At 31.5% G+C, this 16917-nt stretch overlaps 1 protein-coding gene across 1 annotated transcript in view; it reads right to left on the reverse strand.

The window, feature by feature from the left end:
• Positions 1 to 202: 202 nt before the first annotated feature.
• The window catches only part of LOC133195901 (FYVE, RhoGEF and PH domain-containing protein 6-like), a 28740-nt gene continuing 12025 nt past the window's right edge, over positions 203 to 16917 (reverse strand). Inside the window, exons 5-22 of the mRNA XM_061331879.1 lie at positions 15892 to 15987; positions 14917 to 15068; positions 13875 to 14031; positions 13245 to 13332; positions 12639 to 12689; positions 10164 to 10222; positions 9832 to 9903; positions 9327 to 9395; positions 9106 to 9189; positions 8534 to 8613; positions 8129 to 8231; positions 6998 to 7144; positions 6534 to 6633; positions 5800 to 5966; positions 5400 to 5522; positions 4720 to 4779; positions 4129 to 4226; positions 203 to 3339 (exon numbers count right to left, since the gene is read on the reverse strand). Of these exons, the coding sequence (XP_061187863.1) occupies positions 3297 to 3339; positions 4129 to 4226; positions 4720 to 4779; positions 5400 to 5522; positions 5800 to 5966; positions 6534 to 6633; positions 6998 to 7144; positions 8129 to 8231; positions 8534 to 8613; positions 9106 to 9189; positions 9327 to 9395; positions 9832 to 9903; positions 10164 to 10222; positions 12639 to 12689; positions 13245 to 13332; positions 13875 to 14031; positions 14917 to 15068; positions 15892 to 15987 (1749 nt within the window). The 3' untranslated portion in view covers positions 203 to 3296. The remainder of the gene's footprint in view (positions 3340 to 4128; positions 4227 to 4719; positions 4780 to 5399; positions 5523 to 5799; positions 5967 to 6533; positions 6634 to 6997; positions 7145 to 8128; positions 8232 to 8533; positions 8614 to 9105; positions 9190 to 9326; positions 9396 to 9831; positions 9904 to 10163; positions 10223 to 12638; positions 12690 to 13244; positions 13333 to 13874; positions 14032 to 14916; positions 15069 to 15891; positions 15988 to 16917) is intronic.

Raw genomic sequence — 16917 nt, forward strand, 5'->3', positions numbered from 1 at the left:
GCCATCTACTCCTTAGGGGGTACCGGTGTATACCAAGTTTGATGTCTGTCAAGCAAAGAGTTCACAAGGTATTGAGTGGACAACACTTGGTCTACCAAATGACAGACAGGAAAACCAAAATGCCCCTTTTTTCAAGTTGGAAATAAAATATTAACATGGCATAGATGTAGATATTTTCAGTATTAAATGCAGTTTATTTAATTCATTCAGAATCAAAATAAATTCACTTATCTTTTTCTATCAATTTAATTGTATACAACACATGAATTAATTGGTTCCATTCACAAGATAATTTGGTACAAAAACCATACCATTCATTCTTAAAAATTCAAGATAAATTCGTGTATTGTAGACAACAGTATAACAAAAACCTCAACAAGATGATGTACAGCTACACAGCACATACTAATTATAACCACCTAGGAGTAGGATTCTAAACAAACTAGAGGCTAGCTAAGGTAATGACGCTATTGTCAACATGTACAACAGGGGTCTCAAAGTTTTTAATTTTTTTCTTCAAATAAAAGTACAATTTTGGGAAATTAATTGAAATATACCAGGTAATTCTTGGCCCTTTTTTAAAGTATGAATACTGTAATGCCAATTGTAAGGGAGGTAAGCATATTTCACCTGATAAGAACAAACATGTACATTTGTATACTTAGTATACAAAACATAGCACTTTCACCCCTATTAGAAATAGTATTTTTTAATATTATTTTGCAGAAACAAATATACATGATTGAATTACATAAATTTGTGTCTTAAAGTCATTTATTCTTTCTTGGTCAATAAAATACATTTCTGTTGTATTTATAGCATGATATGTAGTGTTTTTATGTAAAAACAATTTTTTTTCATAAAATATATCTAAAATACAAACAATATCTTCATTTGGATTGTGACATTAATCTACTACAGCATAACAAAAATAGATAAATAAATAAAAGAAGACGAAGAAAACCTTGAAAATTAAGATTTTCCTATCACCCGGAGATTCTTTACAATGAATGATGCAAATTCAGATCATAATTGTGTGTACAGTAAAACACGCTTATAGCGAACATGCTTATAATGAATAGACGCTTATAGTGAAGTGATTTTCATTTCCTATTGGTTTTAAAGGTATTGTTAAGCTATACCGATATAACAAATTATGTTTATAATGAAGCAAAATCGCCCGTCCCTGGCACTTCGTTATAAGCGTGTTTTACTGTATTATCTGCATATTTTCACTGTATTTTCTTTATTACTTTCAGTTAACACTAAAATAAAATTTAAAAGATTTGACTTGAAAGAAAAAGTTCAGATAACAAAAACTTTCTTTTTTTAACTCAGAAGACTTATATTAATTACCAGTAGTACTGGACGTAATAGGTGAAGTGAACTTAAAAAGCCATAGCTCAGATAATAAAAGTATGGAACCTTTGTCCTGCATAATTCAAATGATTTTAAAAATTCAGAAAGTGAGTATCATACAATCCTGTATGGGTATCCATATTTATTGCAAATTTCAGCATATGAAACTATGACTGAATGTGAGACAAATATTATACCATGTATACAGTATCTCGAACTCATTTTGGCTATAAAAAAAACTTGGAGATACATGTATATGAGGATTTGAGATATTGCCATTAAAACATATGTAGAAAAATAGTTGAGACTTCCAACTCACTTTGTGGTATTCAAGATACAGAAGTTCAAATGTACATGAATTTGCTGATTAATTTTCACTTCACTGCAAACGTCCACTACAATGTAAATATATTTACAACATTTTTTTTTTCCAAAAATGACTAAAAAAAAAAAACAAAACATTGTACAGATATATATGACTACAATTTCATATTGCACATGATTCGTCCATACAACAAAGAAATAGAAACATGGAAAATCTTACAAAAATATACGACCCAAGCTACCACTGTATGAATGAAAATTATAAGTCACTAAGAGAAAGCAGTTAGCATATTAAAAAATTTACTATGTCAGTAAAGGTTAACACCATAAACTTAAACAGTACAAGAATACAGTTGATAACGATAAAATTCACCCTTTTGTCCAAAAATAATACTGCCTTGATATAAAGAAATAGTATAAATGCATACACGTATATACATGTACATGTATAAATGCATATATATGTAAATATACGCATCAACAGGACATCCCAAAAAGGAAGCTCTTAAGAAATCTCTAATCTTAAAAAGTCAACAGAACTTTATTTATGTATGTTATTCCTCAGATTTATTAATTAATATTTACCGGTACTATATGCAATGATAAAAAAGCAGACTTTTTCAACATGGCACTTGAGAAATATTCAATCTCTTGTTTTTAGGCAGAATTTCTAGAACATTTTAAATTACATCTAAGTACAAAGTAGCATTCTCCTTTAAAGACTCCTCCTGAAGTAAATAAAATTTCTTGCACAATTTTTTCAACAAAAGAATCACATTCTACTATCACATCAGTGAAATAAAATTCTTGTATTGCAATTAAAAAAAAAATTATCAAAAAATTGAAGACATTGCTCAAAGGACAGCCTAATAATTATATCCTATGATATATATACACTCATTACAAATACAATAAATACAATCATACAAAAACATTTAATGTAGACATGTATGTGTAAATGTATAAATGTATGGCACTATTACAGACAAAGAACTTGGTGTGACTAACCATGTAAACAGCCTGATTATCCCCCCCCCCCCCACACCACAAAAAAATTACCTGCATCTCATTACACGTTGTATCAAAATTCATTACTTCATTTGAACAACCGATTTCATTTCAAGAATGTTACAAACCCATTTTTGACACTTACTGGAAAACTAATGCACATGCTGTTGCAGTCATTTACAGCGGTTTGCCAGGTAGTAGCAGATTTAAACTAATAATTCCACAAAATTTACAGTATTTCACCATCACAAAATGTTTACCTACTACCTAAAAATAATCTGAAGCAGGCAGTATAACATAAAAAAAAAGCAGCATTTAATAATTAGCTAGTTTTACAGAGAGTTGGACTTTTACGTAACCATTTGGTCTATTGGATGGGAGCAGATATCTAGGGCCCATCTAACATCTGAATACTGATTCGACAAGCTCCTTCCATCTTAATTAAAAAAATACTCTTGATCAGCCAGGTTTCTTCCCATCATGCACTGGTGCTGCGACCACTAACAATGCCAGTGTGAGAAGGCATCAATGGGAGTCATCCATGAGACGTAGTGAGATCATTGGAATCACAACTATAGTTCTGAGTTATCTCCCCTTCTCTATGGTCAGGTCTTCAGTTTTGAAGCCTCCTCCATTGCAGTAAGCCATCTGTAAAATAAATCATTCTTTTATAATGTAAAGGGGAAGGGGTATAACTCTGGTAAGATACATTTATATATTAGAGTCAAAACATATCATTTAGTGTAACTTTTACATTGCATGAAATTTTCATGAAGTGATTATGAATAAAATTCTTTGGTCTCTTCTTTTCAGAAAAGAAGAGACCAAAGAATTTTATTCATAATCACTTCATGCACTTAAACAATGTGCATTTTTGTGGAGAATCCAAAGGAATCTCAATTGAAACCTCAGAGTTAGATATAAATATAATTTTTTTGTAAAAGTCAATCACTCTATGAAAAGTGCAAATCAAATACTTAAGTATAAATTTTCTAGGTGATCAATGAAGTTTATAACTACCATAAATTTAATAATTATTGGCCATCAAACTTACGTGACAAGTCTGTGTGATTTACACACGTCCAATAATTCACACTAAACTTAAAATCATTCCTTGTATTTACATTTTACATGTTTAAATGCATAAAAAATACACTTAATGTTAGAATTTTTCGCTGCTCTAAATCGTCATATTTTTATTAACGTCTCTGTAGCCTCATTGTGACGTCACTTTAGCACGAGTTTCACCGTGTATATTTCTACGTGTGAGTATACAACAAAAATGGCTTTCAAATCAATTTCACAGTTGGTTTAGGAGAGAAACACAGCAAATGTAAATATATATTTTTAAGTAAGGTGTTTTACTGGCTTTCTTTTCCCTATTCTCTATAATATGTTTTACTAAAACTCTATCCACTATAAAGTGTTTATTTTTACCTCTGTGTTGTGGCTTCATCCTCCGAGTGGAAAATCATTGGTGGCTGGTTCTTGTGCTTCATATCAAACAGTAAGTTGGCTGGTACACCCTCAAACACCTGGAATCATTGAAACATACGTATAAAAGATTTATTAACATAATGTGCTGCCAAGGATTTTCAGTTCAAGTTTTAAGTCCACTCTGCTCCCAACAATTGCAAAGCTGTTTTACAGCTATCTAATTTTTTTTTTTACATGACAAGTAAATTGAAAAGATGACAAGAAACATTTCTTAGAAAAATCATGATATTTCCTGTAATTATACAACCCACCCTTTGTCCAATCATAATTCCATGAGGGCTATTTTTTGCAAAATTATTAGCTTATTAAAAATTTGACATCATTGTACTTAAGACATTAACATCCTTCTTATAAATGCAAATCATCTCAAGATTAATCATTCAAGAAATAAAGTTGCCACCCTCAATCATGTTTTAACTGACAATTTTTTTCTACTCTGTAAATGTACTCTAATAACCCCTCAGATGAGTAGCCACATATTACAGAAGCTTAAACACTCATTGCTATGAGAATCTACATGAGAAACATTACCGTAGTGTAGTCTCCAATGTCATAACCCACAACACTGACACTGTCTGTCGCATTCACATCCTACAAACAAACCAGAAGTACAAACTAAACAATTAAGTACATGTTTAAACTTCAGCTGTTAAAGAACATGTCTTTTGTACAAGCAAATCCTCACCATTGAAATGGGGGGAAAAAACATTAAAAAGCATTAAAAATTTAAAGCAATTAATATTAGCATTAAGCATTGTGATGCCAATAGACTTTAATGCAAATACAGTAAAACTTGGTTATAAGGAATCCACTGGTACTTTGAATTTTGCTTCATTATAACTGAGATTTCCTTATAAGAGAGTTCATTATAATCGAGTTTTACTGCATAACTGTTAGTGCACTTGTAAAGCTATTGGAAAAAAATTATCTAAATCTACTCACATTATATTAAAAATAAATGGTGTCTAAACACAAAAATATTAACATTACAAACGCTATATATACCTGTACATGTACTGTGCATTTAAGTGATAGTTGAAAGTGTATGGGTTTATATTTTGTTGCACCCTCAGAATTTTCAAACGTACACACATTAATTTTAGCTGAATGTGTTCTAAATTTCTGCTATTTAGTCATACCTTCAGAATCATCATATGTACAGCCTGTGAATTTTACCTTAATGTTTCTAAATTTCTGGTATTTAGTCTTACCTCAGAAGCCTTAAATGTATAGAGTACATTGTCCTTCATCAGGAACCAGTACTTTTTCCACTTTTTCTCTTTGTGCCACTTGAATAAATATCCACTTATGGTGGCTTCTGGGTCATTGGCATGCTAGAAAAACATGGGAGGGAAATTATACCATAGCATTAATCACTCTTTAAAAATCTCAAACTTCTTTCATAATTACATACATGTACATGCAACTGCACGTCAAATTTTTTTTTCAAAAATACAGTATCTTCAGAATTTCTGATCATTTATAATTTTAATTCTCGTTAAAAATAATTCTGATAATTTCAATTATCGTTAAGATTCTAAGTCCTGTTTCTTGATAATCTGAAGAGTTTCTCAAGCAGGTAATATAATCTTTTGGTCTGTCTCGACTTACAATTTGCAGTCTGCTAGGTCTCTTAGTGGCTGGTTGGTGAGTAAATCTGGCACTGCGACGGATCTGACGAAATCTCTCCTTCAAATTCCCAAGACTGAGAAATGAGCCATCCTGAGCTTGTGTGAACTTCTCATCAATCCCATGTACTTTCTCTTTCTCATCCAATGCTAAAATAAACAAAGCAAAACCTCTATTTCATTGTATGCTAAGGGAAGTAACTCAAAAAATAAATGGTAGATCAGTGTCATGCTTCTATATTTGCATTTTCCACCAAAATATCTAGATGTCAGAGGAAATGAGGATACAATAATGTATATATTACGCAAACTTTACGAAATAAATGGGTTTTGGAAAAATCTCATGGTGAAAAATTATGTGGGTCCTTTTTATCAACATTTTACATAGGAAACACATATATATGGAGAATTGCAAAAACACTGATTTGACAAAATCAAAAAAGGAAGGGTGGCTTGGTGGGTTAAGTGTACCCTGCTTTACCATTACACTGCTCAAGAGATCTTGAAAAATCCAATACAAAAGCAAGCAACCTTGCAAATGTCTTTAAAAATGTTTAGCTAAGTTTTTGTTCACAGTAAATAATTGCTTTTACATCATATTTCACTAAACTGTATCATTTTGCCCTGCAAAAGAGTAGTACCTCAGTTATTGTGAAACAGTCTATAGCCAATGGTTTCCAATAATGTTGATGACATTGGTGAAAAACTTAAACTTACCCTCTCTGAGTTTCTCGAAACATTCATCACAGACTCTGACAGGTTTGTTCCTGAGGTACTCCAAGGGGGCTTTGTTATCAGAGCAGTTAGCGCATACAACCTATTGGTAAAGATGGACAAAAATCACAGTAAAATTTGTCATTCTACACACAGAGTGGTGATTACAAATTTGTAAGCAATCAATTACAGAAAAACTTACAGAGAAACGTTAAATCCACCTTGATTCATTTACTTATTAAATACAGTTGTACTTCAATGTCTCAAACATCAATATCTCGAATACCATCATGGATAAGTGGATATATCAATTTTTCAAATTCGATTTTTAATATAAATACCTCAAATCCTCAGATATTTGAAATTTTTTTTTCTCAGACAATTGGGGTTTGACTGTACTATATCTGTGAGAATTTGTTTAAAATTTTTCACACTTCTTATTTTCTAAATGGGAAAAAATACCCTACCCTTCCACAGGCTCTACAGTGATGGCGCCTCCAAGTTACAGAGAATTCTGATGTACAGATCATACACATCGTAACCCTGGTGTCCGGGATCCAGATCGGAGCCTTGGAACCCAACTCGTAGTTCACGTCATAGATATCATAGAAGGACTGGAAAATGTATGTCACAAGCAATTAATATCAATTCATCAACAAAAAGCCTAACCTTAATAAATTTTAACATACAAGTTATTACTGTGCTTTTAAAAATATAAATTGACAGTTATAAATGTAGTAATATTTGACAAGACATGAAACTCGAAATCCATTTCCCACGAGTCCCAGAGATACTTAGACAAGTCTATGAAAATTAAGGAAGCAAACACTAATTCGAGACACTACACACAGAGTTATTATTACAATAATGATACCAAGTAATTAGCATTAAAGAATTCTATTAATTTTGTGATGTTGAGAGTTCTCTCTCTAAACCAAAGCACTTCACTGAGAATAGAATTTTTGGAAAGAAATCTGTCAAATACATGTATGTGTGCCTCATTAATTGTAAAAACAAAGTAAAGGATTTAGTCTGTGAAATGAGGTCAAACATGACTTTACAGATACCGAAATATCGTTGTGTTCCGATTCACATTGGGCTGTCTGAAAAACATGCATGCAGAAAGACAATGCCAGACTGAGAAAATTTAATAGGATAATTTTTTTTTTTCAAGTTGTACATGTACTGTCAAACCTCATTAAACTCGATGGGACCAAGATAAACTTTGAGGTATCAGTGGGTTCGAGATATCAAGGGTAAAATACTTAAGAAATACGTGGTTAGGACTTCTCAATCACTTCGACATATCCATGGTATTCCAGATATCCTTGTTTGAGATACTGAAGTTCAACTGTATTTCATTTATTAGAAATCTGGAATATTCATGCACATATTATTGAGGGAAATAACAGAATACAATTGAACTTCGTTATCTCGAACACCATTATCTCAACTACCAGGGATATGTGGAAGTGATTTGGCAGTCCCAACCACTTTTTCTTTATGTTCTTGAATCCTTGGATATCTCAAAGTTTAATTTTGGTCCCTTCAAGTTTGAGTTAACGAGGTTTGACTGTATAAAAGAGCAATCTCTGTACCTGTCCTCCAGTTTTTCCGTTCTCAAATGTGTTTCTGCGATGAGCCTGATCATCAATAGCCTTCTGTAGGGTGTCTACCCAACTGTCTCTCTCCACCTGATTTCTGCATAAAGTCAAAAATTCAGTTCAATTCCAGTTCTTTCATTTGTACAATCGATTAAAGAGATGCTCGGCACCATTGTTGTACTACCTCAAAATGTGAACTTAATTTCAGTGGAGAATATTCCTTTCACAGATAAACGGTGTTTAATTTTTTTTTTTTTTTTAAAAAGATACATATCTGTATCAGATTTGATTTTAAAGAAATAATGTTAAACTTATTAAGTTCAAACAAAAAACCTCTAACTGAAATATTTCACACAAGTAGCCTCCCTTATCACATACACATTAGTAATGTATACTTACTTAGCGACCACCATAAAGGATCGCTGTATACTAATGATGTTAAACTCTGTCTTCAGATCATCTCTCTTGGGCTTGCTTACCTATAAAAGAATCAGGGATTTGAAATCATATAAATAATTTGTAATTATAATATAATATAATGTAAATTGAATGCATCTACATGTATATTGAATGGAGTTTTTTTTTTATTAAAGGCATGTTTTTTAAAGTTTTGTGTGTGTTATTGGTGTGTAAATCACAAGGACTTGTCATCTAGTTTCATGAAATATGTCGACGTGCAAGTCTGTGTGATTACACACCAATAATTCACAAAAAACTTTAAAAAATTCTGTTTACATTTTACATATTTAAAAGCAGCAAAAATACTCTCAATGCTTGAATTTCTCGCAGCCCTATATTCTTATATTTTTATTAATGCCTCTGTAGCTCACTATGACATCACTTTAGCAAGAGTTTCTCTGTGAATATTTCTACATATAAGTATACACGAAAATGCCATTCAAATCAATTTCATGGTTGATTTAGTTAAAAAAAAAAAACCACACCAAATGTAAATATTTGTCCTTGCTTACTTTCATTCCCACCAGGGTCAGTGCATTATTAAATTTGTAGCCTCCCGTTGCTATTGGTGATGTGTACAACAGAACATCATTAAACTGGAAAAATAAAATCCTATTAATCTTAATACATGTAAATGACACTTTTATAAAATGTCAGAAATTCAAAGCAATCTGCAAATGTTCTACAGTAACTATAACATTTCATGCACTGAAAATCTTTCAATATTTCTCACCAGAAAGAACATTCTTGGTTGCATTTCTTTCCGAGACAGTTTCATCAATTCTCCTTCTTTCAGAAATGTCTGAAAGAGAATAATTTTGATGGTGAAAATCTTGTAGACCTATGATATTTTTATCAACATATCAAATCTTAATGTGCAGTCATCCTCTGGATTTTTTATTTTGATATATTTCATCGCACTTGTACTGTAAAATCACTGATTTACGTGGGGTAAAAATTTCTGTGGTTTGAGGAAAAAATATTGGTTCATGTGGATTTGAATTTCATGGTTGTAGAGGTCTTTAATGGTTTTTATTTCAAAATCTACATTTTGTGGAGAACATAAATTTGTGGGTCTCTTCACATCACAGAAACAACAAAAAATACCCAGCCACAAAAATAAAGGATTTCTCAGTATATGATGGAGTATGTTTCCAGTTAAGTTATTTATAGCTATTTCAGTGGAAAATGATCAGACGCTGTGTTTCTCTGCAGTCAGAGATCAAAGTAAAACATACCCTGCCCGGCTTGATGACTTCATAATTTCCCTCCACAGATTTCTGGATCTCCAACATCTTCTGAACATGATCCTGAAAGAACATTATTTGTTCCTCATTATTTATACACATATACAAATCTTATGCTTTTTTTCCTCTCAAACAGAAAATTATTACAAGGAACATTTGAAACTTTGTTCATTCTGTTCATTTGAAGAGTAAGCTATGAGGAAATTTTCTATTCATTATAGAGCTTTACATTCGACAATTATGTAACATCCTGTCTGTAAATATCCTTTTAATAATTACAGAAGTCTTTCTTGAATGTTGACCAAAGCCATTAATATACAGACCCCTTGTCTCATGCTCTCATTGGCATGGTCTGCAACATCAGAAACAATCTCTAATGCAGCTGTGGGAGTGAAAAAAAGAACAAATATAAATCTATCAAATTTGAAAAGTTTTGATTTTCTTAGTGTATGCATGTTCAGTGTACCATCTGTTTCTAGGAGAATTTAATTATCAAGAAATTTAAAAATCTGTGTCACATGCTTCAACACGAGGAATTCTTAGTCGGTACATGTATGAAGTGTAATATAAATATGCACTTATTTAATAAGTGCATCATGAAGTATTCATTTTAAAATGTCAAAAGGGTGCAGGAAATCGGAAATGTCAATGAATAAAGCTTTAAAAATCACAAACTAATATGAAAATTCATCCTGATGATTACATCTATAATTATACATTTCAGGGATACATACAAATGTATATCTGAAATCTGATTTAAAAAAAAAATCTTACAATGTTTGAAAATATATTACATGTTCATTTCATCTGTACCCTTAATTCTTCAAAAGTTAATCATGTCAATAAAAATATATTACATTTTACAGAAATCAAAAAAACAAAAACAAAAAATTGATACCGGTAAATCCCTCAAAAGGGGCACATATTTTCATTGGTTCAAACCAATAAATCACAACTAAATATTATCTGTCTACACCACACCCTCCCTGACTCAGCTAGGTCATTCACACTCCCTTAAGTGGCCCCTTCCTCTGATATTCTCTCCCTTAAGTGGCCCCCCCTTCTCTGACACATGTAGATGACCTGAATGTCCCCTAAGTCACTCACCACATCACTATGAAACCAGACTTCCTTGCCCTTAGTAGGTCAAGTGTTACATAACATAACTACCGTTTTAAGAGTAATTTGTCTTATACTTTTACATCAAAGTCAGAAAAAAAGGATAAAGCACATCTTATACTCCATTTTGGTCAATGGAGTGTTGCACAGTAAGAGCCATAATTGTTTCCTGACATGCATATTTCTCTATACCCTCTGTAAAACTTCTTGTCAGAAAATCTTTCAAGTATTTCAAGGGCTTTAAATGCCTTTTGTATGAATATCCTTACATAATATTTCATTCATATCTTAACCAACACATTGCAAATATAAACATTTTTTTTCTAGTGTTCTGTTACATGTACATTAATCTTAACTTCTAAGGAAGCAGAAAATGATATAGTATGCAATGCTATGCATTTCTTATGCTTAATTCACAGGCCTTCAGATTGCTTTTAGCCAACTGATATACCAGGGATATTATATATATATATATATATATATATATATATATATATATATATATATATATATATATATATATATATCCCCAGTATGTTAGTTGGATTGAAGCAATATGAAGGCCTGTGGCTTAATTGAGATTCAAACATACAACAAATAATCCATTAAACATTAAAAAACGCACATCTTCATTTTTGAAAAATATCAGTTCGAAGTGACAATTACTTATGCATATTTAATCATTTATAAGGAATAATAAATGCAGCTTAGACTTAAACAGACAACAAATATACAGAATTTGAAATCAATAATGAATGATTGGAAAAAAATTGTCAACCCATACAAAGAACAGCTGGACATATTTAATTTTGTATGCAGTGTGCAGGTGCTCCATGCAAAACATTTTTATTACATGCACTACACAGCAAAGTGGAATGATTTGTATGATTGTGAATGTTGCAATGGTATACTTCAGCTATAATGTTGAAGCACAGTGTTATATATTACGATTTCATGCACAAGGTCAAACTGATCATTTGAACTGATCACCACGACAACATGAAATAGTGATTTTTAATCAGAATGTCAAGATTAGCTGATTTACATTTCTTTGTCAGTGAAAGTTTTTAACTCACATTAATATTGCTAAAAATATCTTGAACAAATTCTAAAAAAAAATTTTTTTTTGTTTCTGAACATATTTTATTGACAATATGTCAAAGGGATTGGAAAACAAATTCCAAGAACTTATATAGTCCTCTCCCATATAAATATGTGGGGAAAAAATCCTTTATGAATAAGATGTGCTTGCTCACAAATGATTACAAATTAAGCAAAAACTCTGGTTAACAAGAAAAGAACTGACAGAATGTAAGATATAATTAAAAATTCTTTTCAGTATCAAGTTGTAACATGCAAGTACGTGCTAGAAGTCTTGTTTAATGTAAATACATTTTTTTTCTTACAACTCAACAACATGTTATATACATGTACATGCAATTTATTATGAATACCCTGCTTAAGTTACAGCAATCTTTTTGTTTTAGAAATTTTTTGCTTAAAAATCATTCTACCTCACACAAATCATTTGATGAAAAATGAATCAATTATATTTCAATCATTTTCAAAATATACTTCAAAGTACAATAGTATGTGTATGGAGTACATGTACAAATATCAATTTATAACTATGAGTCACAAAGCCCTGAACAGTAGACAAACATGACTTAAACACTCACCTAAAGTGTTGTTATAATCAGGCGAATCGGAGGTTAAGTGTTTCCGATAATCTAGAAACAAAAAAAGGGGAAAATATATAACGTTTATTACATGTATTTGTCATTTTGAGATTTTATTGCCTCTGAATCTTTTCATACAAAATTACTCATCTTTTTTTGTCTTTTTTTTTTATCTGATTCACTTACTTTTGATATAATTACGAAATTTCAATTACCCTCGTCAGCAATGATAAAGAAGTATGTAACTCATTATTTATTGTATGGTAAACACAAATATAGGGCTTCGCAATACTATTTTCTGCCCGAGATGAACTCATTTAAAATATAAATGTACCAATATATATAAAACCTGCAAGTGCATTTTAGGAAATTATCATACTTAAATATATTTTCTCACAATTTATCAAAGAACAGAATGTTATAAAATAACAAAATAAAACCGAATTATTTTAGGTAGAAAGGATACGTAGGTTTTACAAAATCTGTCATCCTTGTAGCCATTCACAGCATACCACCTTCTAACCCCAGGGCCAGATGCATTTTACAATATGCCCTACCAAATATAACAGTAACAGGGTACTCCATGGTCATTGTTATACTAGTTACCTTGCAGCAGTAGTCTATATTGAGGTATTCTCTGTATGGGTTTTAACATGTAGTGTTTCAGGGCCAGACTAGCACATCTCGGACTTCTCTGTAACAAAGCAAGACTATATATGTACGTGTATAATAAATTAGTTCTTGTAAGCTTATTAATTAATGCAGTACATTTCATACTTTCTATTTTCTACATGCGTTTCTGCATATTGTATAAGTGGAATTTTTAGCCAGACGCAAATTTAGCAATTTTTCATTAAAAATAAGTATTTATTTTTAGCCAGAATTAGTTTTAGTGATTTTATGGTGTATAGAAAGATAACATTTACCTCTTATGCAGAATAAATTGTTAGCAATATTTAATTTTTAGCGATCTCAACACCCTCACTAAAAATGCCAAAATTGTATCCTCACTAAAATTTCTGCTTATACAGTATTAATAACACTGCTTTAAAATACTGCTGCAATAAAAATTAACAAGTATCTTCCGAATTCATTTTAAAGGAAATCTTTTGCACACTACCTAGTAATCCAATTTGCTCTTCAAATAACACCAATTTGAAACATAATATACTATCTGGATATAATATAATAAATGACATTAATTTCTTTGTTTAATATTCAACTTTAGCTACACACCTCAAACTGTTTGACTGCTGTGAGAAATGAAGGATGTCTTTTACACGCTTCATCCAGGATCTCATTGGCTTCTGAAAAGTCCTTAATGTAAGAGGTATACAGCTTCAGAAATGGTCCCTTCTTAACGAAAATGTCTGCAACCTGGGGTAACTCATCCCTGAAAAATGAGGTACTTTTCATTAGAAGTAAATATCATTTTGAAAGTAAAACATTAGAAAACTGCAATTTTTAACTAAATATTTTTTTGTCTCCTCCTAAATGCTTGAGCAAACACCATTCCCATGTTAGGAAGTTCTCAGAAAGGTTATAATTTTCTAAAAATTCCAAATTGTCATTTAAGATATGGACACTACTGAATATCAAACGATAAATGCTCGCCTTAATTCTGCCAAGTCAGAATTAAGGTGGTGGGTGTGGGTGGGTTGGTTTCCATTTTTGAGACATAATAATATCAAATTAATATTATACCTTAGTGCTGTGTCTTTACAAACATATAAAAAAATCTACATATAAAAAAAAAAATCTATTAAACCACAGTTATTGTTTTAGCAGTGGTACTTAATTTAACATTAAATCTCTTGCACATATTTGAGCAAATGCCAAATACCAGTATAGTGCTTTTATGATAAAATTTGTAATCTGTCTGAAAACCTATCTTCTCACTAACAGGTATAAATCAGCTGTTAGATGTTTTTATTAATTTGTAGTTTATTTAAGACTCTGTCTTACATAATCCAATTAAATTTCTCTAAGATACATGAAGAAGTGTGCACTTGATATGCTGAAAATCTGCACAAATTTACAAAGATTACCCACTGAAAGTAACAACTAAATATACAATTCACTGTCTCATATGGATGTACCAACCATCAAAATCATAAAATTTATTTGAATTTCGTTTACTTATATTTTATCACATGAATGAAAATTCAGCTGAATTTGTGCATGACCTGTGTTTCAGATGAGCAAGTGTGTCTTTCCACACACAAGTCCAGAAACCTTTGACCCCCCCCCCCCCCCCCACACACACACACACACCTACCATTTGGCCAGCCGCTCCTGTAGGTCTTGCAGCAGTTCCTCGTTTAAGTTCTGTAACTGTGGCAGGTAGTTGAGGACCTTATTAAGGATATCATTAGGAATTACTGGTTTACCATTGGCTTCTGTAGCTTGAGAAATGAACACTCGAAAATCCTAAAAATACAGTGGTCAGATATAACATTAACAACTGAATATATGTATAATACAAGTATATACATGTTTCTCCTAAGCTGATTTAACAGCAGCTTCACATAGGTAATTTATGCTTTTAGTTTTAATCGTCAATTATTATGATAATTTACAATATGTACATTTGTATCAAACTAGTGTCCAAGTTCTTCCTTTTAGTTAAATCTACCTGGTTTACTTGTGTTGCTTTTCTTAAGATTAAATAAATAAGATCACTTTACGTTTACAAGCAGCACATTAAAACACTTCACAACTGAAATACCGTTATGATCATGCATTGTCAGGAATGCTGTTCAAAAATTGTAATAGAAAAACACATTGTGAAAGTAAAACTCCAGATCCTACAAAGAGTCATGAATAAGAATATTGTTTTTTAAATTCATATTTATTTCAGGTTCCCCTCCTTTTCAAAGGGGGGGGATTACAATTTATTTGTGTCTGCCTCTACTAAAGTCCCACCCCATCCCCACCCCCTCCTTTCCCACCCCTATTCCTGAAAAAATTGGAGTGAAAATTGCAGCTTGATTTGTAACATGTTTAGCAGCTTGTAAACAATGTATGGTTGAAAATAAGCTAAACTTTTTTTAAAAAATTTAATGTATAACACATTTTTGTAGTTGTTTGCAGTTGCAATTCAATACACATTATTTCTAGAAATTTGCAATCCCTCTCTTTTCATTCTTCCCAAACTTCTTGGAGCAAAACAGAAAATTTCTCACAAACAGACCCTGGTACTGACCCCCCTGTTTACATCTAGAGGGTATCCTGACTTGGAATATAAACTTACCACATTCAAAAGCCTCAAAACATCAACAAAAACTTCCTCTGACGAACAGATCTCCCTGGCGATGTGAAACACTTTTTTGGCCCGTTTTCTGGCAATCTGAATTTACAGGTCAAGTTCTTTTAAACAAGTTGCAACACAGAACAGCTCACAAATTAAATTCTGTATTTACAAAACCAGCATCCAAATATTCTAAGAATTCCATTTGCACTTGGAATGTTATAGAGGAGAAACAACATTTGAAATAAAAATAAATTGGATAAATGATACATAAATAATGAAAATTATTACAACTAGAAACACATAAAATAACATTCAGAAACATTAATAATGTATTACCTCTATATTCATAGCTTTACAAGAAATTTTGTTGTTTTTTTAATATCTAGTTTCCTTATTTACCTATATTAAATATATGATCACAAATACATAAAATTTGGATTTGCCTCTACAGACCGAGAGTAAAATACTTGTAAATTTGTATTTCCATGAACATGATGAACAAGGAAATAGGACAACAAAGCATTTAAAAAAAAACAAGAGGCCTATTGGCATGGGCCACTTCACTCATCTGAACATTTCGGTTAGAGAAAGAAGACATCAGTTTAGAATTGAAAAGTTTAACAAGAGGCCCAAGGGCCTTAACGGTCACCTGAGTACAATACAACAATTTAGAGGATCCATAAACTGAAAAATGAAGCTTTGTTGCCCAAAAGCAAGAAAAATAGTATGATTAGCATCAACAAAATAATTGGTCTAGTATCTATCTGCCTATCTGACTTTCCAAGTCATTAAATCTATGAAAGTACATTTTCATTATACAATAAATTATCTTGCATAATTCTCTTATTCTATTAAGCTTTCAAATACATTATTTACATTGATTAATTATCAAAGGTGAATGGCAAAGGGGAATAACTTTGCTCAGCAGAATACAAGTTAATAGAGCCCTGGCCAGGACTAGAACACTTGACTAAATGGTCCAGGTGTTCAAAAATCTGGTAAAAATACCCTTGCATATTAAAACTT

The sequence above is a fragment of the Saccostrea echinata genome, unplaced genomic scaffold, assembly GCF_033153115.1.
Source record: "Saccostrea echinata isolate AGI-Se365-2 ecotype Australia unplaced genomic scaffold, CSIRO_AGI_Sech_v1 ptg000029l, whole genome shotgun sequence".
Lineage (NCBI taxonomy): Eukaryota > Metazoa > Mollusca > Bivalvia > Ostreida > Ostreidae > Saccostrea > Saccostrea echinata.